General features: G+C 43.0%; 1 protein-coding gene across 1 annotated transcript in view; it reads left to right on the top strand.

The window, feature by feature from the left end:
- Positions 1–21965, top strand: part of LOC103061431 (sperm flagella and cilia-associated protein 2) — a 36370-nt gene extending 14405 nt beyond the window's left edge. The window contains exons 4-10 of the mRNA XM_007426681.3: positions 1370–1540; positions 5531–5671; positions 8260–8336; positions 15861–16062; positions 17161–17349; positions 19660–19847; positions 21425–21965. Of these exons, the coding sequence (XP_007426743.1) occupies positions 1370–1540; positions 5531–5671; positions 8260–8336; positions 15861–16062; positions 17161–17349; positions 19660–19847; positions 21425–21617 (1161 nt within the window). The 3' untranslated portion in view covers positions 21618–21965. The remainder of the gene's footprint in view (positions 1–1369; positions 1541–5530; positions 5672–8259; positions 8337–15860; positions 16063–17160; positions 17350–19659; positions 19848–21424) is intronic.
- The last annotated feature ends 5779 nt before the right edge of the window (positions 21966–27744 follow it).

Below are 27744 nucleotides of genomic sequence, written 5' to 3'. Positions count from 1 at the left end.
TGAATGAGAATGTACGAAATAAATATTGGGCTTATATTTTTCAGCTGATTTGTTTTACCATTAAATGAATGAAAACAATAGACACATCAGACCATCTGAAATACAGGGCCATTCTTTTGAATAGGATTCAACAACAGCTCTGAAGTTAACACTTCTGGAGAGCAGAAGAATGGAAAAGGTCATTCTGGAATGATAAAGAGCTTTCATCCATTAAACATGGGTGAATATAGTTGGCATTCTTTTTTGGCCAAATATATAACAGCGTGTCAGGGAATGTAATAGAAGATTGTATTTATAGTCCTAGGTTATGTCACATAAAGCACAGAACAAAGAAACGTTTACGAATATATAATAAAAATAGCAATTTTTATTTTAAGTTTCCATCTTAGCTGACACAAACCAGTGTAATAATAAATATTCTCACCACTACTGAATTTGTTTTAGAGACCTTTCTCGAACATTAGCTGCAGTTAATAATGAAAATTACATTATAAAAAACATGATGATGATAATGCCTCAGGAGAAATTAAATAGGTTTTTGCAACGTTCTGTTGTTGTTGAACAATAAGGAAAAATGCTTTGAGGGAAACAATTAAAGCAAAGATAACAGTGTTTAGACACATTTCCTTTGCATTAGAGGAATTCTCAGATTCCTACGATTCCTGTGGTTAGGAACACATATGTTGAAGAGAAGAAAACTAGAGCATATTCTTTTGCAGGTAGAAAATCCCAAATACTGGCCAGCATCTCCAAGTAGAGATAAAAGAACTCTAGTTTACAACCCTTGGGAGTTATTGATGGTCAACATAGACTAGACTTCTCCAATCTGGCACTCTATAGACATATTGGCTACAGCTCCAAGTACCTTCATGATGTATTGGTTACAGCTCCCTGAATTCACTGTCTGCAGGACTAATGGTGATACTGCTGAGAATAATAGGAACCATACTCCAGCACATCTAGAAACCACCAGATTGGAGGAGGCTCATATAGTTAATGTGCTTGCAGCAATCCTTCAGAAGTGGCCCTTTGCGACACAGAGAAGCTGGTTGGAAGACCTCCTTGAATTATTAAAGCAGCCAGAGCATAGGAAACTGCTCCTGGTAGTACATACAGGGCCACTTTGCTTCACTAAAAAGCAGTATGAAGAGGTGCTCCACAAGCAGCAAGGCCTTGCTAAAAAGTAAACATGCCTGTGCATGTCTCAACCTCGGTATGTCCCAGTAAAAGTTCTCTCCTGGAAAAGGAACTGCAGATGAGCTCCTCTAGAATGGATTAAATCCACCAATCCAGGACAAAGAAGCTTCTTATGTTCCTTCCTGTGTCACATATATCTTTGAACGTATATATCTCTCTCATTTCATTTCAGCGACTCAAAACACTAGTACCACGCCAGGCAGACCTGTCACTCCAACAGATTTCAGACAGCTTTCAAAACAAAGCCAAGATTCTGGAAAGTAAGATAGCTAGCATGCAATTTGTGAAGCAACAGCAAGCCAAACAGATCCAGGAGGAAAAAAAGGTTCAAGAGCTTGAAAAGGTGAGTGCTGATTTCTCCTTCTGTGACACAGCTACACAGTATCTTTATGCGCTGCTTTATGTTTAATCATTAGTCTTCATAGCTTAACTTCCACTAGTCCTGTGCCCTCCAGACATGGCAGAACAACATATCCCAGAATTCTTAAAAATTTGCCTGATTGATTGGGAATTCTAGGACTTGCAGTTTTTATGCATCTGAAGGACCCAAGGTTGGGGAAGAATGGTCTATAGCAGTGATGGTGAATCTTTTGGGCTCGGCATGTCAGAAATTCGGAAAATGGCTAACTTGACTCTGCTGGTGTGTCACCCTTCCCCCCCCCCGAACAAAAGAGAAAAAATTCTTTACATATTCATTTATTTAAAAAAAAAACAGTCCAATCATGGGTGATGCTATGTATTATATAAAGAAACATCAAATAATTACAAAAATGAAATATGAGTAAAACAAACTCAGTTTCTTTGGTAACTCAAACAGGAAGAATAGTTGTTGGGTGTTGGTAAATGCTGGCGTGACACCCAAAAAGTTGTGGCATGTCACTTTTGACATACTTGTCATAGCCTCACCATTGCTGGTCTATAGAGAGGCTTCAGAAAGGAGGTAGTTAAGATTGATTGTATTCTGTGTCATTAAAAAAAGTCATAGTGAAATGTATTGCCTTGCAGAGGTTATGGGACGTTACACAAATTACAATCATAAATGGTCACACAAAACACTTGATTATTTTGAGTTAGCATGCGCATCAGTTTATGCATCAGGAGATCCACCTAGATGAGTCACTAAACCTTAAACAACCATTGGTTATGGGAGGAGCTGGATATCTTGACATATATCAGCTATGCAGCTTGTGGATTGCTTCTCTGAAGAGGGCTTCTTTCTAGAAGATGGTACTTCATTTCTAGCCAAATACCATTTTTAACTTCACTTTCCAAGCTTCATATATTGTTGCATAAGCTCTTTCCCATACAAATTTTATTTCAGTTATAAAATTAATATATGGTTCAATAACTACTTAATTCACCTTATGATAATTTGAGATATAAGATATCAATTCAAAGCATGTGGCTTTAGGTGTTTAGGTTTTCTCATTATTACTTTAGAAATGAATATGGGATTTTTTATTTTCCTACTGTCGGTGATGTGCTTCTTGAAATAGGTTGTAAAATAAAGGATAAGTATTGCAGTGACAAGCCAAGTAACTTAGCCACAGTTTCTGTATGAAATAAAAAAGCTTGTATATAAATGTTATGAGCATGATGTGTCGCACTTCCAATATAGCGAGGGAATCTAATTCTTTAGTTTATCTTGGGTTGGTTGTTCATTTGCAAGTAAAATTAAATCAATCAAATTAAATAATAAATATCTGTTTTATGGAGATCTCAGAACTTTATAATTATGCATTATAATTAGGATTGGCTATATATTGAACTCTCTAGTGGCCCTTTTCCTATGTAGGTATGGCTCAGTAGGCTCTAATGTTAGTGGGGGAAAACTAGGATCAATGCTAAGTACTTTGGAGCCACTGGCTTAATATGCAATAATGTCTTGAAATCCCATTGGGACCCTTGGTAGCTCCAAACTGCCTAATACAGTTGGGTTAGGAAGCCAGTTGTGAGAAGAGTGGTGATTCCAATTAGGATGCTGGGAATGGCTTGAAGATGCTGCATGCTGATAGCACTAGTGCAGATAAGTAATTGTAGATAGATTCTAAATGTATTAATAGTAGAATGAGACTACTGCTCATGAACCCTCATGCCTTAATCACCTACTGTTTGGGCTACTGGAGAAGAGGATGGCAGAGGATGAGATGGTTAGATAGCATCACTGAAGCAATGAGCATGAAACTGAGCAAACTCAGGGAGGCAGTGAAGGACAGGAAGGCCTGGCGCAATATGGTTCATGGGGTCACGAAGAGTCGGACACGACTTAACGACTAAACAACAACAACAATCTGCTCTGCTGTGCTTGAAGACTACTTAGAAGCTATAACTGGTCCTGAAAATGTTAGTGCAAGAAGTTATGGGCACACCTCAATTCCCCTGTATGATACCTCTGCTCCAGAGCTGCTTTGGCTACCAATTGACTTCAAGGTGCAGTTCAAGAAGCTAATTGTCAACTGTATTCATGGCTCAGGGCCTGGCTATACAGAAGACTGACTTTCTTCAGTTGTATCTGCTAATCCTATTAGATCTAGTACAGCTGGCAAGCTCCAGGTCCCATTGATAAAAGAATGTCATTTTTTGAGACTTTGGAGATGTGTCTTCTCCATGGCTGCCCCTACCCTTTGGAATGGTATCCCCCCCCTGGAGCCTACATGGCCTTTTGAGAAAGTCTTACAAATATGGCTTTTTCAAGGAGATGCTAGGGCAGGGTAATTTGTGATCCCACATTTTTATTTATGGTGATTTGTCCTCAAAGTAGTAAGTTATATTGTTTGTTTTGTTTCTTTTCTTTTGCTCTATTGCTTAGAGTCATTTGAACAATTCAGGTGGCTTACACATTGATTAAATTGCTCATTCATATTCATATTCGCCGCCCAGAGTCGCTTGGTTGAAATGGGCAGCTATAGAAATTAAATAAATAAATTGATAAATAGTTGTGCTTCAGTGGTGATCTTTCTCATTTTGGTACCTGGAGCCCAGACTGCTAACCTAGGGTCCTAGGCTGATGGTACCACTGCTAACAGAGATTTGACAGCACCTGAGGTTGGGAAGAATGTGATGGCTTCATCTCACTTCCAACATCAGGCTCCTTCCCCATCACGGGACTATGGGCAGGTTGCTTTTAAGGAAACTTACAGCCCATTGTTCACTTAAGGTGATGGCAAACTGGGGATTTCTCCCTCTCTCCCCAATGACTGGCAAAGATGCAGTACATAATTATTACTAATTGTTACAATAATTTTAATTATTGTTAAGCAGAGATGCCAAACATGAGGTCCTAGGTTGACATGCAACCCTTAAAAGTCTTGGATAGGTTTCCTGAAGTGCTTCCAAAATTTAGCTTTATTTATTTATTTATCACATTTATATAGCCGCCCATCTCACAATAAAGTGACTCTAGGCAGCTTACAATGAAAACAATTATAAAATAAAAATATTAAAACAACTACAATTAAAAGACGTCAGCAATATTATTAATAACAAGACAGTGGAGAAAATTGATGTTAAAAATAATGCAGCTATCTCATCAAATTGCCATTTCCTTGAGATCCCCAAGCCTGCTGAAACCGCCATGTTTTAAGGGACTTCTGGAAGGATGTCAAGGATGGGGCCAGTTTCACCTCGGTGGGGACAGTGTTCCACAAGGCGGGTGCCACAGCAGAAAAGGCCCGTCTCCTGGATCCCGCAAGATGAAGCTCTTTCTCAGTTGCCTCTTCTGTTAGACCTAATGGGATGGGCAGATGTAATCGGGTGGAGGCAGTCCCTCAGATAACCTGGCCCCATGCCATGAAGGGCTTTAAGGTCAAAAACAGCATTCTGAATTGCACCCAGAAGCAAACTGGCAACCAGTGCAGGTCGCGGAGCAGAGGTGCAGCCTGCGTCACTGCATTTTGCACCAGATGAAACTTCCAGATACTCTTCAAGGGCAGCGTATTGATGGTACCTCACTCCGTGGTGATGGACAATCTCACCCAGTGGCTTCATGTAGGTGTTGAATAGGAGGGGAGAAAGCATAGAACCCTGCAGAACCCCTCAGAGCTTTTGTGTGATAGAAGGAGAATATTTTAAATTATTAAATATGTGAGGGGGTCATACTAAGTTGTCAAATGTGGCATTAAAAAATTATATAGCCCTATTGTAAAGTGTAATTTGTTTTCATCTGTTATTTTTGCATACACACATCATCTTCATAGGGATAATACAGATAATAATAATTATCCACTTCCTTTGATCATGAAATTCATGCGTGTGTATGTGTGTGTGTGTGTGTAATTAAGATTTATTCAGTAGCCAGTTTAAAACCTTACTATCCTTCCTCTTGGATATTTAGAAAATTGTAGAAAAGCGCAGGCAAAATGAAATCATGGCCAAGATTCAAGCAGCAGTTATCCAGATTCCAAAACCATTGCCACAGCATACTGACAAAGCGATTGAAGACCAAAAACTGCAGAAGAAGAAGAAGGAAGCAGAGGTAAGTTCTATGGTTAAGCAACACAGCATGTACTATATATTTGATTATCTTGTATCTTAATGTACATGCATTCATTTTTGGATACAAGTGTTTCATTGTGTAGCATTATCCATTGTGTGTTTGTAACAGTGGTATCTGGAGAAAGTGTGCGTGCAGTGGCATCGGCAGGCGGAGTCAAAACAGGCAAGATGGCACTTACAACCGTGCAATCAAAGCCCTGCCCTTTATGTATATGTGCTGACATTGTACATATGTACAAACAGTCAGGGCTTTTATTGTGCTACCACGAATGCTGTTTTTCCTGTTTTGATGACCTCCCACCTTCAGATGCCATCATGTACATGGAATTAGCGTTCTTCAAAAGGATGCTGTTAGCCCAGTAAATAGAGAACTAGGGATTCTTCCTCAGAGCCAAATTTAAATGCCATCCACCAGTTCTTGAGCCAGTGGAAAAATATATTCGTATAACATTTGCTATGCTCGCTGGACATCCTTATCATGTCAAAGGCATGATGCTAGGAATGGGTGCTATTGTTATTTATGGGTACATTAAAGGCAGGAATGGGTGGTTTGCCCCAGCCTTGTTTCCCTCCCCTCCCCTAAATGTCACCTGCCAGCAGGAATTCATCCACCAATCTGTCTCCTTAATGTGAGAAAGGAATGGGGCTAGGGAGGAGGGCAGGGTTAGGGTTAGGCTCAGAGACCTGGCAGCTACAGTGGATCAGGTGATTTGAAAGAACCAGATTCTCCCACTTCCAAAAGAGAATGTCCTTGGATGACAGTGCTTGGGAGCTCAAGGGAAGAGAGAGTGTTCCTGCCTGCCTAAAATGACCAAGAGGAGTTGGGTTAATCTCATTCTCTGCAAGTCACCTCATTGCAACACTGTGAAATGATCAATGACCCACTACACCCACACAAAACTGCTAGAGTTTGTTGAGTACTTAAATAAGAAAACAGTACTTTAACACTGGAGCAGATAAGAATACTTCACAATGTCTCAGGTATGGGTTGGGGTAGGAATGACACGAAGGCGTCATCATGAGGACTTTGTACTGTAGTTAGGTGCAAATAGGAAAAAAAAAACCTGTAGGAACTATAAATAACTGGGATTCAGTTCATTAGATTCAGAGCTGGAAATTCATCCCTCTTTCTTAATAATAAACACACAGGGGGAGGAACATTCATAATCCACACGTATCCCTTTGGTTAAACAGGATTAAATATAAATCTACAGAAAGGTGGGGGAGGGGGTTTCCAGACTTTAGCTGAGCAATCCTTATTTAGGATCACTTTTATCACTAAAGAAATACAGTGATTGCTAAAAGTAATAGCTCTATATATCTTATGGGTAAGTTATCAGCAGGCTGGATATGGCCCCTCAAGTACTCCATTTATGATCTCCAGAATCATCAGGGCTGAATTTTTCAGGCCCTTTTTGGGGATTGAATGGATTTTGGGGCAAAATACGTGCCTTAAACCTTGCAGAGGCACTCATTTTGTTGCTTAATACCACCTAACTCCAAACAACAAACACACACTTCCAAAAATTTAGCCCCTGTTCACTCCAATGATGTCACATCAATAATTTTGCTCCTTGGAGACCCCAGTTAGGTCTAGAAGTTGCCCACAGACTGAAAAAGTTTGTTAGAGCCTTCCTTATTGCCATGTTAAAATCCAGTACAGATCTGCCTTCCTGCAACCCCTTTTCTTTTCCTCTTTGGAAGAAATGTTTTGAGGAGTAACATGCACCATTCCTAAGACAGCAGAATAGAAACTGTCCCCTGACCCTACAGTGCCACATATGTGGCAAGACTCGTATTATTTGAGTGAACATACTGCAATTTATCATATTCACTTGTTTTAGTGGGATCTCATTGAGATAATATGCGGATGTTCTTATCTGGAATTGTTGCATTCCTACCTGTCCTGCTGGCATTGAATAAACCTGCATTGGTTAGGAAGAAAAGTTCTATCTATCTATCTATCTATCTATCTATCTATCTATCTATCTATCTATCTATCTATCTATCTATCTATCATATTTCTATGGCTGCCCATCTCACAAGAGCGTGACTCTGGGTGGCATACAACAGTCGATTAAAAAGAAAGCCAATACAAATATAAAATAGTTGTTATAAAAAACTATAAAAAAAACTATAAAAACTATAAAAGAAGTTCCTCTTGGAAGCAGGAGTATCAGTGTATGTGTGCAAAAGTGGATATATAAAAATTAAAGTTTATAATACTGTCAGACTCCTACAGCACGTGGATAACACTGCACATGTTCTCAATTCAGTGCATGATTAGACTTCTTTCTATCCAAATGCAGTTGGGAGAAAGAGGACCAAAACCAGAGTTATTTGGATAGTGTGGGGCAAAGCTCCCGATAAAATCAGAAGGCTTAATGAAGCTCTGATGGACTTTACTTAACTTGCTGGCACAACTCTTTTTCTTTAGCAAACATCCTGAACAGTGGAAATCCCATTCTGCAGTGCATTTATACTTTGAACATCTTGTTAATTTGTACTGGGATGCTGTAAAGAATTAAACAGAAGGAAATGGGTTAAAATATGCTTACTTTCTTCTAGAACACGTACACTGAAATTAAGAACTTTGAAAAACAAATGAGGAAAGAGGCTGCTCTGCCTGCCAAACTCACAGAGAGGTAATACTACTTCTAGCAAATTTAGCTCTGTTTTTCTGCTGGACTGTGTGGAAATAGAAGCAGCCTTCATTTGCCAGACATCCAATGAATAAGCATTTGTTTCAGTCATGCAAGTGGTTAAATACGCTATGTTTGTAGTGTTATACTGACATAAAGCTGCTGGGTAGATCTGCTGGCATCTGTATTTTTATTTTTCACTGGGAATACTTTGTATTTCTCCACGCCGTTAAATAATGCCAGCACATACTTTTATTCATTCATCAGCCATTTTGCCACCATTGACTTGGCCTTGCCCAGCCATTGCTAATGCAATATAAACTCTGTTCTCATTAGTATTATTCTGGCACAACAAAAGTTGGGACAACTCTAGAAGATGCCATAAATCGCTAGTGGAGAAATGATGATTATCTCATGAGAGTGGAGGGTAAGGCATATAACAATGGTAATATTTCAGATTTGGAGAGAACTGGCGTGGATAACTAGATTATGGAAAATTCTAAATCATTCCAGGGCACTGATGGCTACAAACTGGACAATGAAAAAACAATGCTGGGGGCATTGCTAGCAGCTTCATTCTCTTCCCATGATTCTACTTAAATGTAATATATCCTGACAATTTTATTTTAAAAACATGTTGGTCCCAAATGTGAGATTTGCCCCGTTCGACAGAGAAACCCTCGTGACACGTGTGGTTCACAAAGAAGGTTTACTCATGCGTAACGTAGTAGTCACAAGCAAAGCCAGGACTGGCTTGGTACAATTGCATCACTTGTTATATTCCCCCCTTCCCGCGCTTTTTCCCGCCTCGTGATCGCGTTGCAGCTGTGGGCTATTAGGTCCCCCAATGTCCCCCCGATCGTTCATGATGGCAGGGTCGGTCAGAGTCCATTGTCCTTGATTGCCAGTCCCCCTCCGGCTGGGTTGGTCCCTCCCTGCTACGTGCAGACCCGCGGGTTCTGTGCTGCGTTGCGATCTTGTTTCGCTGCCCTGCGGCCCCGTTCCTTGCTTGCTCGCGCCGTTATCAGTTCATAATTAAAAGCTTCCGCTGCGGTTTTCCTGTTTAGCTGGCCGCAGGTGGCTCGTTAATTAGCGGCGCTTTCGGTTCCTCTTTTCCCCGCTAGCTACCGCCGGTGGGTTCCGCGTGGTCTGGTTGCGAGCTTCCCTGCAACCCCGTGCTTCCCTGAAGCCTCGTGCTGACCGAACCTGACATGCCGCCCCCCTGACGACAACTCCCCCTCGGTCCTATTTCGGCTTCCCGGGGTATTTACTGTAAAAGTCCCGCACTAGGTCCGGCGCCCTTATGTGGGTTTTACTCACCCATTCGCTGTGGGACTTGGGGAAATGTTTCCATTGCACTAGGAGCTGGGTCTGCCCCTTGTGCCTCCGGGCGTCCAGTATCCGGTTGATTTCGAAATGCTGCTCCCCCGACCATGATGGGTGGTGGTACTCCCTCCGCCTTGTGCCAGGCGTTCCCCGGCTGGTGCAACTTTAGCAGGCTGCAATGGAACACCGGGTGGATCTTCCCGAGGCTTTTCGGGAGCGTCAGCCTGACGGTCACCGGATTGATGACCTCCGAAATGGGAACGGCCCCACAAACCTCGGGCTGTTGTTTTTCGATGCCTGGTGCGTCTTTAGGTTTTTGGTTGACAGATACACCTGGTCCCCCACTTCCCACTTTTCCTCGGGGAGCCTCTTGCGGTCCGCGTGCTTCTTGTAGTCGGCTTTGGCTCTCTGCAATGCCGCGTGCGCCGCTCGCCGGGTCTCGTCGATTTGGGCGAACCAGGCGTCCAGGGAGTTGATCTGGGATTCCGGCTGAGGCAGCTCCGGCATGGGGACGAAATCTCTCCCGGTGGCTACTTTGAACGGAGAGAACCGGTGCTCTTGTGGACGGCGTTGTTGTATGCCACCTCCGCGAATGGTAGTAGCTCCGCCCAATCGTCCTGTTGGTGCCCCACGTAGCAGCGCAGGTACTGTTCGAGCCCCCGTTCAGGCGTTCCGTGGCTCCGTCCGTCTGCGGGTGCGCCGCGGAGGATAGGGCTTGTTTCGTCCCCACCCGCTTCAGGAACTCCCGCCAGAACCGCGCGATGAAGTTGCCGCCCCGATCGCTGACGATACGTCGAGGTGCGCCGTGGAGTCGGTAGACATGTTGCACGAACAGTCTCGCCAGCCCCTCGGCCGTGGGGACTCGCCGGCACGCTACAAAGTGCGCTTGTTTGGAGAATAAGTCCATGACCACCCAAATGGCGGTCTTCCCCTTACTCTCCGGGAGCTCCACTATGAAGTCCATGGCGACCTCTTGCCAAGGGCCGTCGGGTTCCGCTACCGGCTGGAGTAGGCCTCTAGGTTTGCCTTTGGCTCCTTTCGCTGTTGCGCACACCGGGCAACCCCCCGAGTACGCCTCCACGTCCTTCCGGAGCGTGGGCCACCAAAACTGCCGCCGGATTAAGTGGAGTGTCTTTACGAAGCCGTAATGCCCCGCGCTCCGGCTGTCGTGGGCTCTCTCCATGACCTCCCGTCGGCAACCCTCGGGCATGTACAGCTTTCCTTCGTGCCACCACAACCCCTCTTGGCCGGTTAGCGCCTCTCGGTTCTGCTTGAGCCAATCGTCCCGCTCCGCCGCCTCCGCGAACCCTTGCCTTACTTCAGACGCCGCGTCCCGTCGCTCCCCCTTGGTCTGGCTCCGGGTCACCGCCTTTGCAGCCAGCCTGCTGGCGGAGATGACGGAGTCCACGATCTCCTCCCGTAGGCTGGCGTGTTGGGGCATGCGAGACAGTCCATCCGCTAAGAAGTTGCGCTTCCCGGGGATGTGTTTCAGTGTGAACCTGAACCTCCCGAAGTATTGGGACCACCGTGCCTGTTTGGGGGATAGCTTACGCGGGGTCTTCAGGGCCTCGAGGTTCTTATGGTCCGTCCACACCTCGAACGGTTCAGTTGCCCCCTCCAGTAGATGCCTCCACGTGGCCAGCGCCCACTTGACCGCGTACGCCTCTTTCTCCCACACCATCCACCTCCTCTCCGTCTCGGTGAATTTGCGGGAGGCGTAGGCGCACGGGTGGATGGCCCCCTCCGGGCTGGGTTGGAGCAGGACTGCTCCCGTTGCCACGTCTGATGCATCCACTTGGATTATAAACCGCCGGTCTGGGTCGGGATGGCGCAGGATCGGCTCCGCGGTGAACCGCTGTTTTAGTTCCTCAAACGCCCCCTGGCATTCTGCAGTCCACGCGAGTGCCATGCTGGGCTTGGGGGTTTCCCAGTGCCCTTGGTTTTTAGCAGGTCGGTTAGGGGAAGGGCGATTTGGGCGAAGTTCGGGATGAACTGACGATAGAAGTTCGCAAACCCTAGGAAGCTTTGGAGTTGCCTCCGGGTTCGCGGCGCTTCCCAGCCCAGGACATCCCTTACTTTCGCCGGGTCCATCTCAATTCCCCGGCTGGATATTCGGTAGCCGAGGTAGTCTAGTTGCTCTCGATGGAACTCGCATTTCGAGAGCTTTGCGTACAGCTGTGCCTTCAGCAGTCTCTGGAGCACCGTGCGCACCAGGCTCACGTGCTCTGCCAGGGTCTCGGTGTAGATGAGGATGTCGTCCAGGTAGACCAGGACGCCCCGGTAGAGTAGGTCGTGCAGCACCTCATTAATTAGCTGCATAAATACCCCGGGGCCCCTTTTAATCCGAACGGCATCACGGAAAACTGGTAGCTTCCGAGCGGGGTGTTGAACGCCGTCTTCCGCTCATCTTTTGCGCGGATCCTAACTCTGAAGTAAGCTTCGCGCAAGTCCAGTTTTGTGAACACCCTCCCCTTCGACAGATGCGACATCAAGTCCTTCATCAGGGGGAGGGGGTATTTGTACTCCGTGCTGATTGCGTTCAGCCCCCGGTAGTCTACGCACATACGGAGCGAGCCGTCTTTCTTCTCCCGGAATAACACCGGGGCCGCTAATGGTGACTTCGCGGGTTGGATGAATCCCCGCGCTAGGTTCTTGTCTATGAACTCGCGCAGGGCTCCCATCTCCCTCCTCGACAGGGAGTACATTTTCGGCTTAGGCAGGGTCACTCCTGGCTCTAGCTCGATGGCGCAATCACTGGGCCGGTGTGGTGGGAGCTGGTCAGACTCCTTCTCCCCGAACGCTGCCGCCAGGTCTCGATACTGCCTCGGGATTCCGCCGCCCGTCGGGGGTTCCCCGGGTCCGGCCCCTCGCTTTGCGGTCGCCTCGCCAGTCGCCGCTGCCTCCCCTCGCCTCGGGATCGTGGCGGGTCTCCGGGGTCCCGGCGCTGCTGCTGCTGCTGTTGCTGTTGCCGCCCGGGTCTCGGGCCCCATCTGCTCTCGCCCCGTCTCCCGGTGTCCCGGACCCTCCGCTTGTCCGCCGGTGGTTGCGGCTGCCTCCGTCTCCACGGCTCGGTCCCCTCTGCTCTCGCCCTCGCCGGTCTGTCGACCCCGAACCGCACTGCCTCCGCCGTCCAGTCGACTCGTGGGTTCCGCCGCCGCAGCCACACCAAGCCGAGTACCACCGCGTAGTCGGCCACCGGGACCACCACGAACCTCAGTTCTTCCCAGTGACTCCCGATCGTCATCTGGACCGGCTCGGTGTAATACTGAGCTGGCCCCCCCCCTGCCAGCGTGCCATCTAACTGGCTGAATGAAATGGGCTCCCGGAGGCGCCTCAGCTGTAGCCCGAGCCCCGAGACCACCGCTGGGTGCATCAAGCAGTGGGTGCAGCCCGAGTCCAGTAGCGCCCGTAGCTGCGCCTCCCCTCCGGATCTCACCCCCGGACGTGTATCCTCACCCGGAACGGTGGGCAGTCCTCGTCTCCTATTGGGTCCGCGCGCCTCGACTCCCCTGCTCGCACTGGGACGCCGTTCAGTGCGAGCGCGCCTCGTTTCCCGCCAGCTCCAAGTCCTCTCCGGAGGATGCTGTCTCCGGGGTCGACCACCCCCCGCGTCCTTTCTCGGTCACCGCCGCCACTGCCCCCTTCCGCGGTTGGTCACCGGTCCTTTTCCCGTTCGCACGCGGGGTTTTGACTTCGGGCCGTGGTGGGGCGCCTTCCCGCTCCGTCGGGCACTGCGCCGCTCGGTGGCCTCTGCCTCCGCATCGGAAGCACAGATTCGGGGCTCTGGTCGCCTCTCGCCTCCCGGTGGACTGCCGTCGACCGCTCCGTCTCTCCTCGGGGGTCCTCTCCCTCGGCCGGTCCCTCGCCTGGTCCCGTCGTCTTGTGCTCTGTTGGATCTGCCGCCACGCCGATTCCGCCGTTCCAGCCAGCCAGATCCAATCCTTCACTGTGGACGGGTCGTCCCGCCCCAGTGCCCGTTCCAGGATCTCTGGGTTGAGTCCCCTCTTAAAATACTTCACCTTCAGGGACTCCGGCCAGTCCGCGAGCTTCTCGGCCAACCTCCGGAACTCCAGGGCATATTCCGATACCGATTTGCCCCGCTGTCTGAACTGTAGGATGTCGTCCTCCGCCCGCTTGGCGCTCAATGTGTCCTCGAATCTGTCCCGGAGCGCCTGCATGAAGTCCGGGAAACTCCGTAGTTCCGCCGCGTTGGCATCGTACAGCCCGATCACCCAGCTGGCTGCTTGGCCATCTAGCAGCTCGGCCACGTAGGATACCCTGTCCTCGTCTCTAGCGAATAGGTGACCACCCCTCTGCATGAACCCCCTGACGTGCGTCAGAAAGTGCGGCAGCTGTTCGGGGTCCCCTGAGAACTTCCCAGTGATACCTCGAAGTCTCAGGGCGTCTGCCGCCCGTTGGTCCTCCGACCGGGGCGCCGTGGGTGGTGCCGGCGGGGGTGTCGGACCGCCCCCCCGTCGCTCGCCTCCTCGTTCACCGCCGGTGGCCCCACTCTCTGTAGTAGGGTCTGGAGCATCGCCTCCACGGCGTCTAGGCGTCGCTCGACTCTCTCCTCTAGTCGGGCGAATTTCTCGCTCCACTCACGGTTCCGGAACCCCGAACCCCGGGTCATCGTAACGCCTGAATCGTCTGGTCCTTGGTTCACGCCCATCGACCACCGCTCGGATGGAGTGCGCCCGGCCCTGGCCGCTGCCCCGTCGCTCCCGGGCGGCTCCGACCGCCCTTCCGCGAGCCTGGATCCCTCGCGCTCCAGCTGACCCACGGATTCCTCGTCGCTGGTCATGCCTGTATTGAGAAAGAAAACGCTCCTCGGTGGTACCGGGTAGCGCTGACGGTGAGTCCTGGCTTTATGTGAGATTTGCCCCGTTCGACAGAGAAACTCTCGTGACACGTGTGGTTCACAAAGAAGGTTTACTCATGCGTAACGTAGTAGTCACAAGCAAAGCCAGGACTGGCTTGGTACAATTGCATCACTTGTTATATTCCCCCTTCCCGCGCTTTTTCCCGCCTCGTGATCGCGTTGCAGCTGTGGGCTATTAGGCCCCCCAATGTCCCCCCTGATCGTTCATGATGGCAGGGTCGGTCAGAGTCCATTGTCCTTGATTGCCAGTCCCCCTCCGGCTGGGTTGGTCCCTCCCTGCTACGTGCAGACCCGCGGGTTCTGTGCTGCGTTGCGATCTTGTTTCGCTGCCCTGCGGCCCCGTTCCTTGCTTGCTCGCGCCGTTATCAGTTCATAATTAAAAGCTTCCGCTGCGGTTTTCCTGTTTAGCTGGCCGCAGGTGGCTCGTTAATTAGCGGCGCTTTCGGTTCCTCTTTTCCCCGCTAGCTACCGCCGGTGGGTTCCGCGTGGTCTGGTTGCGAGCTTCCCTGCAACCCCGTGCTTCCCTGAAGCCTCGTGCTGACCGAACCTGACACCAAAAATAGTGTGTGTGTGATCTCTGCCAAAATATGCAGTCTTAATAGAAGAGCAGCTCGGTTGATACCCAGCTTGTTATCCCCAGTTTGGCACAGAAGAGAGAAGACTGGTGGAAGGAAGGAGAACGCCCACAAAGCTGTTGAAAAGACTCTACTTTGGGGACACACTACTTGCCTCAGCAGTTGTCTCTCTTTTGATGTTTTTATTTTGTTTCCTACACCCCATCAGATCTTTTCCCCTGTGCTGCTAGAGAAATGGGGGTGATCTAGATTAGGATCATGAGATTGTGGGGGTTAAAGGAATTAAATCATCATGCCTTAATCCAGATTGGGGCTTCATTGATTGATATTTGCCATGGAAGGAAGCTGGTTTTAGAGGTAAAGGCGTGGTTTTTTTGTTTTTATTTTTGGGAGAGCAAATAACAGCTATGGGAAGGATATAAATCAAGACTATGATGGATGCATAGGATTACCTCCTGTTCAAGAAATGGCTCCTGTCCAGAGGTAGTCCTTGCTTGACGACCATTTGTTTAGTGACCATTCGAAAAAATGGAAAATGATCCCAAGGCCATCCTATCAAAGCTTTATTTGTGATACTTTGAAGTGCATATATAGATTGATGGTTAGAAAGATTCAATTATAATATATAATACAATATTATAGTAATAATATTAATAATAAGACAATGGAAGACAATAGATAGAAAGCAGTTTCTTTCATTCTTTGTGTAAAACCTGTAACACCAGATGCCCTGTACTGTTTTCTTAGCATGATGAATGCTGTAATACAAGCACAAGAACTATCTGTGGAAAATCCAGCCATTACTGAGCTACTGAACACCTACTCAGATGATGAATATATTAGGAAAATTCAGAAACGCCTTGAGGAAGATACCTTTGCTCGAGAACAACGGGAGAAGAGGAGACGAAAGATGTTAAGAGAGCAACTAATAGCCCACGAAGCACAAGAAGTGAGTTGGATATGCTGCCTTCTGATGTTTAGATGAGGCACTGATACTGTTGTGAATCACCAGTTTGAAAAGACATGAAAAGTAAAAGCTGTTATGAAACCTGCTTGGGGAATGAAGTAAATCGTACCTTTATTAGTGAAAATAATAAGCAAATTTTTGAGTTCTTCATCAGACTTTAATGTTAAGCATAATGGTGGATTTTAAAAAGCTAGCATAATACTAAAAGTATGAGAATTGGAACTGTGAAAAACTAAAGATGAAAGACAAGAGAAATTCCTCAAACTTAAAAGTATAGCATTTTGCTAGGTGATACCCTGGTTTTAAGATACATTTAAGCCCTGTATCAGGACTGTTGAGATAAAGAATTGCTGATGGCCAGTCATCCATGTTTTTAATGAGTAAATCTAGCAGTAACTTTAACTTCTTTATTCCATGAGCCCTTGAAATAAACTAAAGCTAGTTATCCCCCCAGCAGGTTAACTGATGGTCCTATGCAATCTGGTTCATGTTTACTTGAAAATAAATCCCTTTCAGTTGAATTGAATTTATTCTCAATAAACTCCCAGCAGTGATTTTTCAGTTTGTATTAGCTATTGTTTATTTACACATATACACACACACAGAGGTAGTCCTCGCTTGACGACCATTTGTTTAGTGACCATTCGAAGTTACAATGGTGCTAAAAAGTGACTTACCACCAGTGCCTGAAGTTATGGCTGTCACAGCTCCCCCAAGGTCATGTGATCACAATCTGGGCACTTTTCAGTGAGCTTGCACTTGGCAATCAGTTGCAGAATCCCGGGGTCGCGTGATCACCATTTACAACCTTCCCAGCCAGCTTCCAGCAAGCAAAATAAATGGGGAACTACATGATTCACTTAACGACCATGGTGATTTGCTTAACAACTGCTGCAAAAAAGGTTGTAAAATTGGGTCCAGTCACATGATGATTCGCTTAATGACTAAATCGCTTAACGACCTAAATTCCAATCCCAATTGTGGTCATTAAGTGAGGACTTCCTGTATATTGCAAAAGCTGTACATTATCATTAACTAGATAATTAAACAATACTGTCACTGGTTTCTTTATTATTTTAGGAGGCATATAGAGAAGAGCAGCTTATCAACCGACTTATGAGACAGTCCCAGCAGGAGCGGAGAATAGCTGTTCAACTTATGCATGTGAGGCATGAGAAAGAAGTCCTGTGGCAAAACAGAATTTACCGAGAAAAGCAGTTTGAGGAAAGACGCCTCAAAGAATTTCAAGAAGCTCTTGACAGGGAGGAGGTAGATTCATTACTGTCGTCTTTGCTTATTTTTGTCTTTATTTCTTTTTGAATCCTCTTGTTTTTTTTAATAAACCCTTAAAGTTTTATCTTTTTTTCTAAACGTCTCCTCTGGCATGCATTTACTTTTATCTTTCTTTGTCTTGAAGAAATGTGGGGTCCAATATTGATCAACAGCCTCAAGAAACCCATCGTTTAGAAGAACAAAGCAAACTCAGTGCTTTTTAAGTCAGCCAAGCTCAGTCCCAGAAACTGAGTCTCTGCCATGGACTTTCAGTTTGCCTGACTGTCCGTATGAATGCTACTGAATCTGGGCTGCAAAAATGCAGACATTGATGAGATAGCAGCTAGAAGAGTTTTCTCCAGTCCAGTAATGGTAGCCCTAGCCCATAGAACCAAAGGTGCATAGTAGAAGAAAAGAGCTGAGCAGCATTGAAGATTGTGTCATTCTTCTGGGAAAAGTTTGTTTTTTGTAGTTCGAAAGAGGATGAATAGATGGTGTTGACCAAAGACTCACTTCCACATAAGTAGCTTGCCAAGTGTAATAAAGTGCAATCATCTCTAAATGGTCATTTTAAGGCTACCAGAACTTTATTTTGAATTCATAGATACATCCACTAGAGGCCACACTTCCCTTGTGTGCCAGAGAGACTTACACAGATCATAGGAAGCTCTAGAGTCAGAAGGATGCATCCTCACTCAGTTCTTACACTTATTGCATATTTGAAGAGCTCAAATTAAAAAAGCAATTATTGTGCCTTTTGTCTCTTTATCCACTGATCATCATGATCTTCGATCACCTGGTACAGTTAGCAGAATTCTAACTTAGTAACAGAGCGGGGTAAAGTTGGTTAATACCCCAGTTGATCAATGTGTTTGTGTAAAGGGAGATGGTTAGTAGATGAAAGTGGAGGAAGGTTCAATTAGAGAGCATTTTGAGGCTTGCCTGGTCCAGCACTTTCAGAGGATAAAAACACTCTACACCTTACTTTGCTCAGACACATTGGTTTGGGAGATACAGATTTGATGATATGTCCCTCTTCTGCCAAATTCTCTTTTATGTTCATGCAAATCTGATGGATTGCATGGATTGCTTTCCTTGCTGTTACGGAATAGAACAAGGAGCATCTGGCAAGTTTCTTAAAGAGATCTACAGCTGGGGATCTGGCTTGCATCATGCTTAGCTATTGTAAAGTAAGCAAAATAAATGGCAGATGTGGGGCGAGCAGCAAATGAAAAATGAATATTGCAGTGCATTCTCTACCCCTTTTATGCATGCATCATGATGTTGCATACGTAAACATAAAGGGCAACGCTTATGTTGCAACCCTGTTTTTGTCATTCTGACAACATCATCAGATAAGATGCTCTGATGCTTATTCAAATGCTGCAGGTGTTCAAGTGGATATTAATACCAGTGTTTAATCTGGAGCTGATATCATCAGTTTCTCAGCTGGTATTTTTTGCTAGGGCTGCACAGTGCTTTGGATCTGATTCCAAAAAGGTGGTTTTGCATACTGGAGCATGAATGTAGTATGTGTTTGCACTCTTTAAAGTAGTATTTCTCAACCTTGACAACTTTAAGACTGGGGAATTCTGGGAGTTGAAGTCCACCCATCTTAAAGTAGCTAGGGTTGAGAAACATTGCTTTAAAGCATTAGTATCCTTTCCCAGAATCCTGTGGCTGCCTTCTGCAGTTCTTGCATGATCCCAACAAAAGGTATGGCTGGTCTCTAAATCCTTCACTTCTCAAGGTGACATTCCTTCTTAAGGCCATTTATGTAAGATTATATATATCTAGACTGTTAATAATGACAGTGAGATTTAGATAATGAGTTTTGGTGCTACAGGTAGTCCTCACTTAACAACCACAATAGGGACTGGAAAATTGGTTGTTAAGCAGGGCAGTCATTAAGGAAGTCACTATGTGACTGGACCCAATTTTATGACCATTTTTATAATGGTTGTTAAGCGAATCACATGGTTAAGTGAATCATGTGGTTGCTAAGCGAATCCGGCTTCTCCAATGGACTTTTTTTTGCCAGAATTTGCTTAACGACCATGTGATTCGCTTAATGACCATTGTAAAAAGGTAGGAAATCATGATCTTATGGCTGCGGGGGGTGGTGCAACAGTCTGCGATGGTTGTAAGTGCAAGTACAGATTGTAAAGTGCTTTTTCTGAGGCCATCGTAACTTTGAACCATTGTTAAACGAACAGTTGTTAAGTGAGGACTACCCGTACATTTCACTTCAGATTCTTGTCTTATCAATTCGAGGAAATTGACCAGTTTTTTCCCATCTCCTTTTAGGCTCTTGCAGAACAAGAGAAAATTGAACTTGCAGAACAAACCCTTAGAGAAAAACAACTCCATGCAAAACTTGCTGCTGAAAGAGCTGAGGCTCGCTATGAGAAGCATTATGAAATTTGCTGGGAAGTGGTTGAACAAATCATTGATTTAGCAACTAAAATAGGAGAATATAGAACGCTGACAAATAAGTAAGTCCCTAATATATATAGTTTTTGTTTTTCATTTGTTTTGTTTTTTCGTTTTCTTTTTGCTATCTTGGAAAAAGTGAGCAAACTTACGGAAATATAGTTCACTTCAGTTTCAGTAGAAGAGAATCTATCACTTCAGTTTGATTCTCAGGAGTGTAGAAGAAAGAAAACAGCAATGAAACCTGAGTAAAATTTGAGCTTGGGAACTCAGTATATAGGGCCAAATACTGAGATAAGACTATTGTATAATTGATGAAGAACAGGTATCCTTCCAGGCTAAAATATAAATTTTTGCACCCATGAAAGTGCAATATCCATTACTGGTGTCCTCCTGTTCATTTCCAAATCATTGATGCATAATTCAGAAGAGCATAAGAATCTATGAAAAAAACAAGTCTTCCAGAATAAATATGTGGAATAACTTCTCTCCAGAAACACAATTTTATAGCACATGACCAAATCATATGAATCAATGTTAAATTTTGGATTTCACATCTCCAACAATTAACTGAATCCATCTGTTTCTGTCTGATCAGACATAAATGTCAAATAGACATAGAATAATACCATTGTTGAGTTAAACATAATATTTAATGTGTAGAAATGTGACATCCAAATGCCAAAATGGACATCCATTGAGATTCATGTACCAGATAATCAAATGTTGTATTTTATGTCTTCTTGTACTCCTGAGTATCTCATTTAGTGAGTTCTAACATTCATTTAAGGGGGAAAAAACCAAACTGTTTTAGGCTTATTATTTATAAAATAACTGATTAAATCCTCTAGTGTTAGAGGATAGCACAATAATAGTTGATGTATTTATGCTCAACAATTTAGTGCATCTTTTCAAATAAAAATAAATTGTATACTCTCAAGAAAATGAAAATAGTTCCATATGAGACCATCTGTTTTTGGTCATTTATTGATCAGATATTTCTGATCAAATTCTGATTTTTCCCCCCCATACGCATATTCAGAATAATGTCCCTTGTATATCCAGGAATAATTTTCTTAAGTGGAAAATATTAAGATTAAACCTTGTCAAACAGTATATATGTCCTTTCTAATATTGAATCCCAGATCTGTTAAACTAATTGAGCTTAACTTGGATTGATCCAAATTTAGTGGTTGCTTCTTTTTGACACAATAAAAGAAAAGTGGAGATATTGGGAGCATGGATGAAGTCACAGAATAGCATACAATTCACTAGGCAACTAGTCTTTCCCAAGCTACTAGTCTTAAAAGATATCCATACATTTTAGCAATATCTGTAGTTACTTCAATTTCCTGCCCATTTGCTTGTTTTCAACAGCTTGAGTGTAAAATGATATCCCAACATACACAAACACACACATATACATACGCACCAACTCCCAAGTTGGTTGGGGGAAAAACTGATTTTCCTAATGTGTAATTGAGCGTAAATATGATTTATCTGAGGAATATGCTGTGTCTTCCTCTTTTCAGAGTAATTTCTTATGTTCCATATTTCATTTTATCATTGATCACTACCATTGATTAAAAGCATGTTCCCTTCATTCTGCACACAATTTTGTTTTCCTTGATTTCCACAGTTTAATTCCTGCAAAGCTAATGCGTGACTGGGAGGAACTCTTCTTAAAAGGAAAGCCAATTTATGAGCAAGCTGACATCGACCAATTGCCAGATAAGCCGACTCCAGAACAATTAGTAGAACTGGACAAAATTAATTTGCTAGATGAGAAAGATTATGATGACTATAAGGTACTCCCAACTGATATGGCCTAGTGGAAGAATATATAGCCCATAAAATCATTGTTCATGACTACCACCTTTGATTTTGTGATTGCTGCATAAATTTCATATTAGCATAACAAGCATTTTTGTGGAGTTAAACCTACTTCATGCTCCATTTTTCTAGGATCTGGCAGTGCCTTGATTCACTGCCAGTCTGGATGGTTATGCTGTCACAGTCCATTCCGTTGCCCCCCATAAGCAGTAACAGTAATATGCAAGAGCTCCAAGGTTGTGATAAACTATTACAAGTAGAAATTAAACTGTAGTACGTTTGCACTGTGCTAGAAAATGTTAACACAAAGTAATCCACAAAACCTGATGCGAAATAAACACTGTCTGTCACTGAATGAGTAGTCTTCTTTCATACAAAACAATTGGTATTTTCTAGTACAATTCTTATTTTAAGAGCAGTTCATTTCAGTATCTTTATTTTTATAATAGGCAGTTCTCAGAATTAGTTATCATTATCTCTTTTTAGGAATCTTTAAAGAGGTAGAGTTCTAGCTAAGTATATTTTCCCTCTCTCCCCTCCCATTTTCAAAAGCAGACCTGATTAAATAATTAATTCTGAATATTTGTGTTTTCTGATATTCATTCTTCATGCCATTATTTTCAAATCCCTCTATTTTCATTTGACTGCACTGAGAAAAAAGTGTATATATTTGGGTTGGGTTTGGATTTTTTCTACCAGCTTATTTGAACCATCTTCATAAATAGCCTGTGTGTTTATTTTTTATCTTGTTTGGGAAATGAAACCACATTTATATGTTCTTTTTGTGCCCACATCCTGAACACAATTGGTACATTTTATTTTCACCAAGTTGTAAGCCTTACTTAGAAGTCTGTGCGGTCTTTTTGTCTTAACACAAAACAATTTAGCTTCTTTCTAATTTTTGAAACTGAATGTTGTTTCTTTGTTCATACAACAGATTATATATTTGAACAAAGATGTCCTGTTTTGTTCATTTAATACAAACATCAGGGTGACTGTGATATATTCCCAAGATGCTTCTGCATTAATCTATTACCATTACATTGCTCCAGTGAAATGAATAGGTATATTATGTTATCTTCAGTGGAATTAAATTGCAGATTTCAGTGTGATCCATATATTATCAGTATCTTAGAGTTGCCGATCATCTAGGCAGGAACCACATTAGTACTGCCTGTATCAGAAAGTTGCAACAACAGATGGGTTCATGCTAACATTATGGGTGCAGAAAGCATGGGACCATGCCTTGTGAAAATAGTTGCACAAACTAATAACATATACATCAAGTCTTTATGTGTAGCCTGTTTATTCCGAAAGAGAAACTGAGGTCTGTGGGCAGGTAACATATTTCTAAATTTCAAGACATTCTTTATTTTAAAGTGTTTGAATTATTTTTCTCGGTGTAGCACTTTATGGTAGGGCTATCTTACCCGCCTGCAAAAATCCAGGTGACTGCTAGATGACTACACAGAGTTATTGAAAAAATTGAGTTTGCTTCTATTTAATGATCCAGATAACTGCAGCTCGGATAGGTAGCTCTGCTTATAATCCATTTTATTAATAAAAATGTAAGTGCCTGATTAGAGGATCACAGGCAATAAGTGGATTGGCTTCCAGTAGGAAGTAGGCCTGTACATATTAAGGATAGTCAGTATGCATCAGCTTCTTCCTGTGTACTATAACGTGTTAATATTCTGAATAGACAAAAATAATTATAAGTGATTACTTAGTACAGAAATGATCATATCATGGTCTGCTGCCACAGTCATTTCTTGTATCAACCATCTTTTAAAACATTCTCAGTCTAGAAGTTTCAGTGTTTGTATATTCAAGTCTGTAAGATACTTCATGTTTATTAGGTGTTTTATCAATCCATAGAATTCCATAAAAGGGGGGGGGGAATTAATGTAGTTGCATATGCAAGGACATTGTGCTTGTTTTTTTTGCAAATTTTATTAAAGCGCACTTGGGGAAGAAGGAGGAGGAAGACATGAAAAAAATGTACACCCAATGGCATGCCCCAAATTACAAAATTGGATGTAATTTGACCATATAATCTTCAAGCTTAGCAGTGCCACTGTTACAATTACCATGACTGAGGAAGGGACACAGTTTGGAAAAGAAGCCATGGTTTTTGTGCAGGAAGATCCAAATTAAATCTCTGGTATCTGTCAACAGACCTCAGAAAATTTCCTATCTCAAACCTCATAAAACCCTTGTCAGTATCATCTCTGTGGAAGAGACACTATTGAGCTGGATGAACTAATGGTATGCATTGATGTAAGACCACTTCATATACAGTATTCCTTTTCTCTCGGCGCTGCATTGTACAGAATGTGTTTCGTACAAAAATAGCACTAAAGTAAAAATGTGGTTTTGTGCTATGTGTAATCTTGATGCCACAGGTTGCTTGCTTGGAAATTTAATTTTGAAGAGTCAGAGGGCTCTTCTAGAGCCAAATTAATGGAAAAACTGAAGAGACAGACAGCTGTGCAAAAGTGCAACCAAGGCAGTCTCTTTGCATTGATGTAACAGTTACATATTTTGCAAGGCTCAGGTGGCTGCTTCAAAAACTGCTCCTGGTTGTCTTAACATGCTTTGCAAAACAACTGCCCAAGCCTTGCGACTGCTTTAATGGTTCAAAGTGAGATGCTTTGGGCTCCTGCACATTCTTGAAGCACCTCTTTCAAATGCTTTTCTGAGCCCTAAAAAAAAGAGCCCTAGTTCTGTTTGTTCAAGTGTAGCATCAAAACAATCCATGGGATGATAATTCTTTAATGTTATTGCATTAATGAACATTAAAGGAATTGTAATGCCTGGAATGTCATGACATGCTATTTTTCAAAGTGGTATTTTAATTTCAAAAACGATTTTGCTTTTTTGGTTGCTGTTTTTGGTCTTTTAGTGTTTTTGGTCATATCTCTTCAAAGTAGCTTCAGTTATTTTTAAAAAGCAATTTGCTAATAATAATAAATAATAATAATGGATTGAGTTCCAGCTAAGTTGGCTCCTATTGACGTTGTTGGCAAAACTTCATCATAACTTGTCCCATTGATTTTCATGGCAATTAAGTGCATCTGACTTGGTTTCGATCCAGTCTACAGGTTTATCATCTGCTGAGTGACCCTGAAGGATCTCCTATAATCTACAGTTTTTCTTCAGTAAATCCTACAAAAAACAATTTAGTAAATATAGTTCAAAACATTACTAGGCTGCTAACTATTTCTGCTTTCTCTTATTTCCTTATTTTCCAGTTGCTTGCATGGAATTACATGTAATTTCTGGCCATCTCTAGTTACAGACTAATGTTTAAATTAATAGTAGCTAATCTGATGTCTTCCAGACATTTTGGATTACAATTCCACAGTTCCTTGCCATTGGTATGCTGTTTAGGCTGATGAGGATTGAAAATCAAAGGTCTAATACCCATAGCCTGTTGACTCCTGATGTAAATATACAACTGAGTTAAATATATTCAGAAACTGTTGGGATAATTTTTGATGACGTTCACTCAGTGCACTTCAAATATGCAAATTGTACACAGCCCATCCTGGCTTACTGTCTCTCCAACACAAATGTAAGTTAAGCATGGGCTATTCATGTGGTAGGTGTTCATTTTAAAAAGCTGGTTTAGGGGGGGTTGGAGGGAACAGGGGAAACTATTGCCATTTTATTATATATCTTTATGGGCCAAAGTGTTATTTGCCATAGTTGCAGTTGGGTACTCCATCATGAACTAAGAACGGATGTGTCTTGCATAAGCATATACTTACCCTACAAATAATGCTTATTTTGATTCAGGAGGCATTGTTCCAATTCCATGTCAGTCACACTCTGATATCTGTTTTCCCAGTCCTAAACAAGAAGATACTTGGTGAGCTTGTGAATCTGTCACATGCTCACACTTTGCTTTGAACAGCTTTGCAAAAATGATTAAAGTTCTCAAATATATGAAGCCTTAAACAATCTTGATACTGAATACTCCTCCCTTTCTTCCTGCTTCTTCATGCCTTGTTTTCTTGGTTGATTGACATTCGTTATCTGAATGAAATAGGAAATTGTGGCTTAATACAACCCAGAATATTTGCATCAAAGCAAGTATGAGATGGTTAGAAGGATCAGAGGGCTATAAGGAGGTGCACTTATTTATGAAGCCTCAGTTGATTGTTTGAGCTCAGCCATACCTCATGTTTCAGATTATGCAAGCTAAGAGTTGTAAGAAAGAAAAGGTTTTGTGCTCCCTTCTCCGCGATTCTTTTCCCATTGTGCAGGTGGAGTCGCCTATTACTTGGTTAGAGTACTGGATAATTTCTCTTTACATTTGAACTAGCAAACATGTTTTGAATTTATTATTACTCTTTAGTGAAAAAAAAGTTGCAACTAGTTTCTCCTGTTAGATTGGAGGGAAAACCAAAAAGGTATCTGTCCATTTTGGATGTAACAGCCAACTATGATTTTCCTGAATCAGAGATTGATTTAGAGCTAAGCCGACTCACAACACTTAAATCTGTTCCTTCAAATAATTATTTGGAGATCTACAAGAAAGACCCAGAGATATCTTTTGTTTTTTAATTAACTGGTGATGTTGATATATACTAGTGATGTCTTGCCCCTAAAGGAAAAGTCAGGTACTATTTATATATATAGTCTCTGATATTGTGGCATCAGTTAACACAATTTATATTGCAACTCAGTTTAATTTGTTCTGTGCAGAAGCCATTGTGCAGTGCTCAGAATTGGACAGAATGCTTGATATGGGATAAGAGCAATGCAGAGTAATCTGTAGTTATTACTTCCTGTGATTTGGAAACTATACTTTTGTTGGTGCAGCCTAAAATGGTCTGCTTTTATGTATTTGCAACTATTTAGTTTGTAATTACTGTACCAAATGTTTTTCACAAGTACTATTACCAAGCCAAGCATTCCCAACCTTTAGGTGTGCATTTGATTTTTTGTTTCTTAAGTAAAGTATTTTGTGTTGGTCTGTGTTAGCATGAAATATATATGAACCTTATTTCTATCTCTAGAATATTAGTTATCCCACCCAATTTGGTGTCATCTGCAAATTTGATAAGCATTCCTTCTACATCATCTTCTAAGTAATAAATAAAAATGTTGAAGAATACAAGGGTGCAAAACTGAATGTTGTGACCTATTCAGTGTCTTCCTCAAATCTGACAAGGAACAATTTATGAGTAATTTTTAGTATCGTTTTTAGCTAGCATTGTTTCCATTTAATTATCTTACCCAGTTCACTCTTTAAAAGCTTGCTAAACAGAATTGCATAAGAAAATCTGTCAAATATACTAACATAAATACCCAACAAAAAGTTTTAGACCAACAAGACTTGTTCTTGACAAATCCATGCTGACTTTTTGACAAATCCAGCTGACAATCACCACATTGTTTTCAGGTTGCTTACAGATCATTATCTTTATGATCTGCCTTAGAAATCTTCCTAGGTGTTAATTACTAGAATTCTTTTTTCTGCTGTTTGAAGAGAGGACAAACATTTGCTATCTTCCAGTCATCTGGCACTTCACCAGTTCTTTAGGAGTTTTCAAAGATTTTACATGACGTTTTAGCCAGACCATCAATATCCTGTGGTGCAATTCATCTGGCCTTGGAGATTTAAACTAGTTCAAAGTAAAAACATGTTTCCCTAGCATGCTTTTATTAGTCTCAGATTTCAGTCCTGTTCTTTGCAATTGCTTGTGGAACACGCATTTTTTTCTTGGAGAAGACTGAACTAAACTAGGAGTTGAATAGCTCTGTCTTTCTTATCTGTTAACATATTATCTTCACTGAGGAGCTACTATAAAACTTTTTTAAACGTATATAAAGGAACTTCTGTGGTGGTTGTTCTTAGCATCCTTCAGGGACTTCAGGTCCTTTAGACTTGAAATTTCCTGACACTATATTTATCCATCCATCCATCCATCCATCCATCCATCCATCCATCCATCCATCCATCTTATATGTCCACCCATCTATCCAAAGAAACTCTGGCTGGCCATAAAAATTGGATTACAGGTAGTCTTCGTTTAGTGACTGACTCATTTAGCAGCTGTTCATAATTATGACAGTGATGAAAAAGTAACTTTGTGACCAGTCCCCGCATTTATG

This window comes from Python bivittatus, unplaced genomic scaffold (genome assembly GCF_059951505.1).
Source record: "Python bivittatus isolate LINGU-HERP-01145 unplaced genomic scaffold, Pbiv_v1 ctg000570_np1212, whole genome shotgun sequence".
Lineage (NCBI taxonomy): Eukaryota > Metazoa > Chordata > Lepidosauria > Squamata > Pythonidae > Python > Python bivittatus.
The sequence above is the reverse complement of the archived record's forward strand: the minus strand, read 5'-3'. Positions and strand labels throughout refer to the sequence as shown.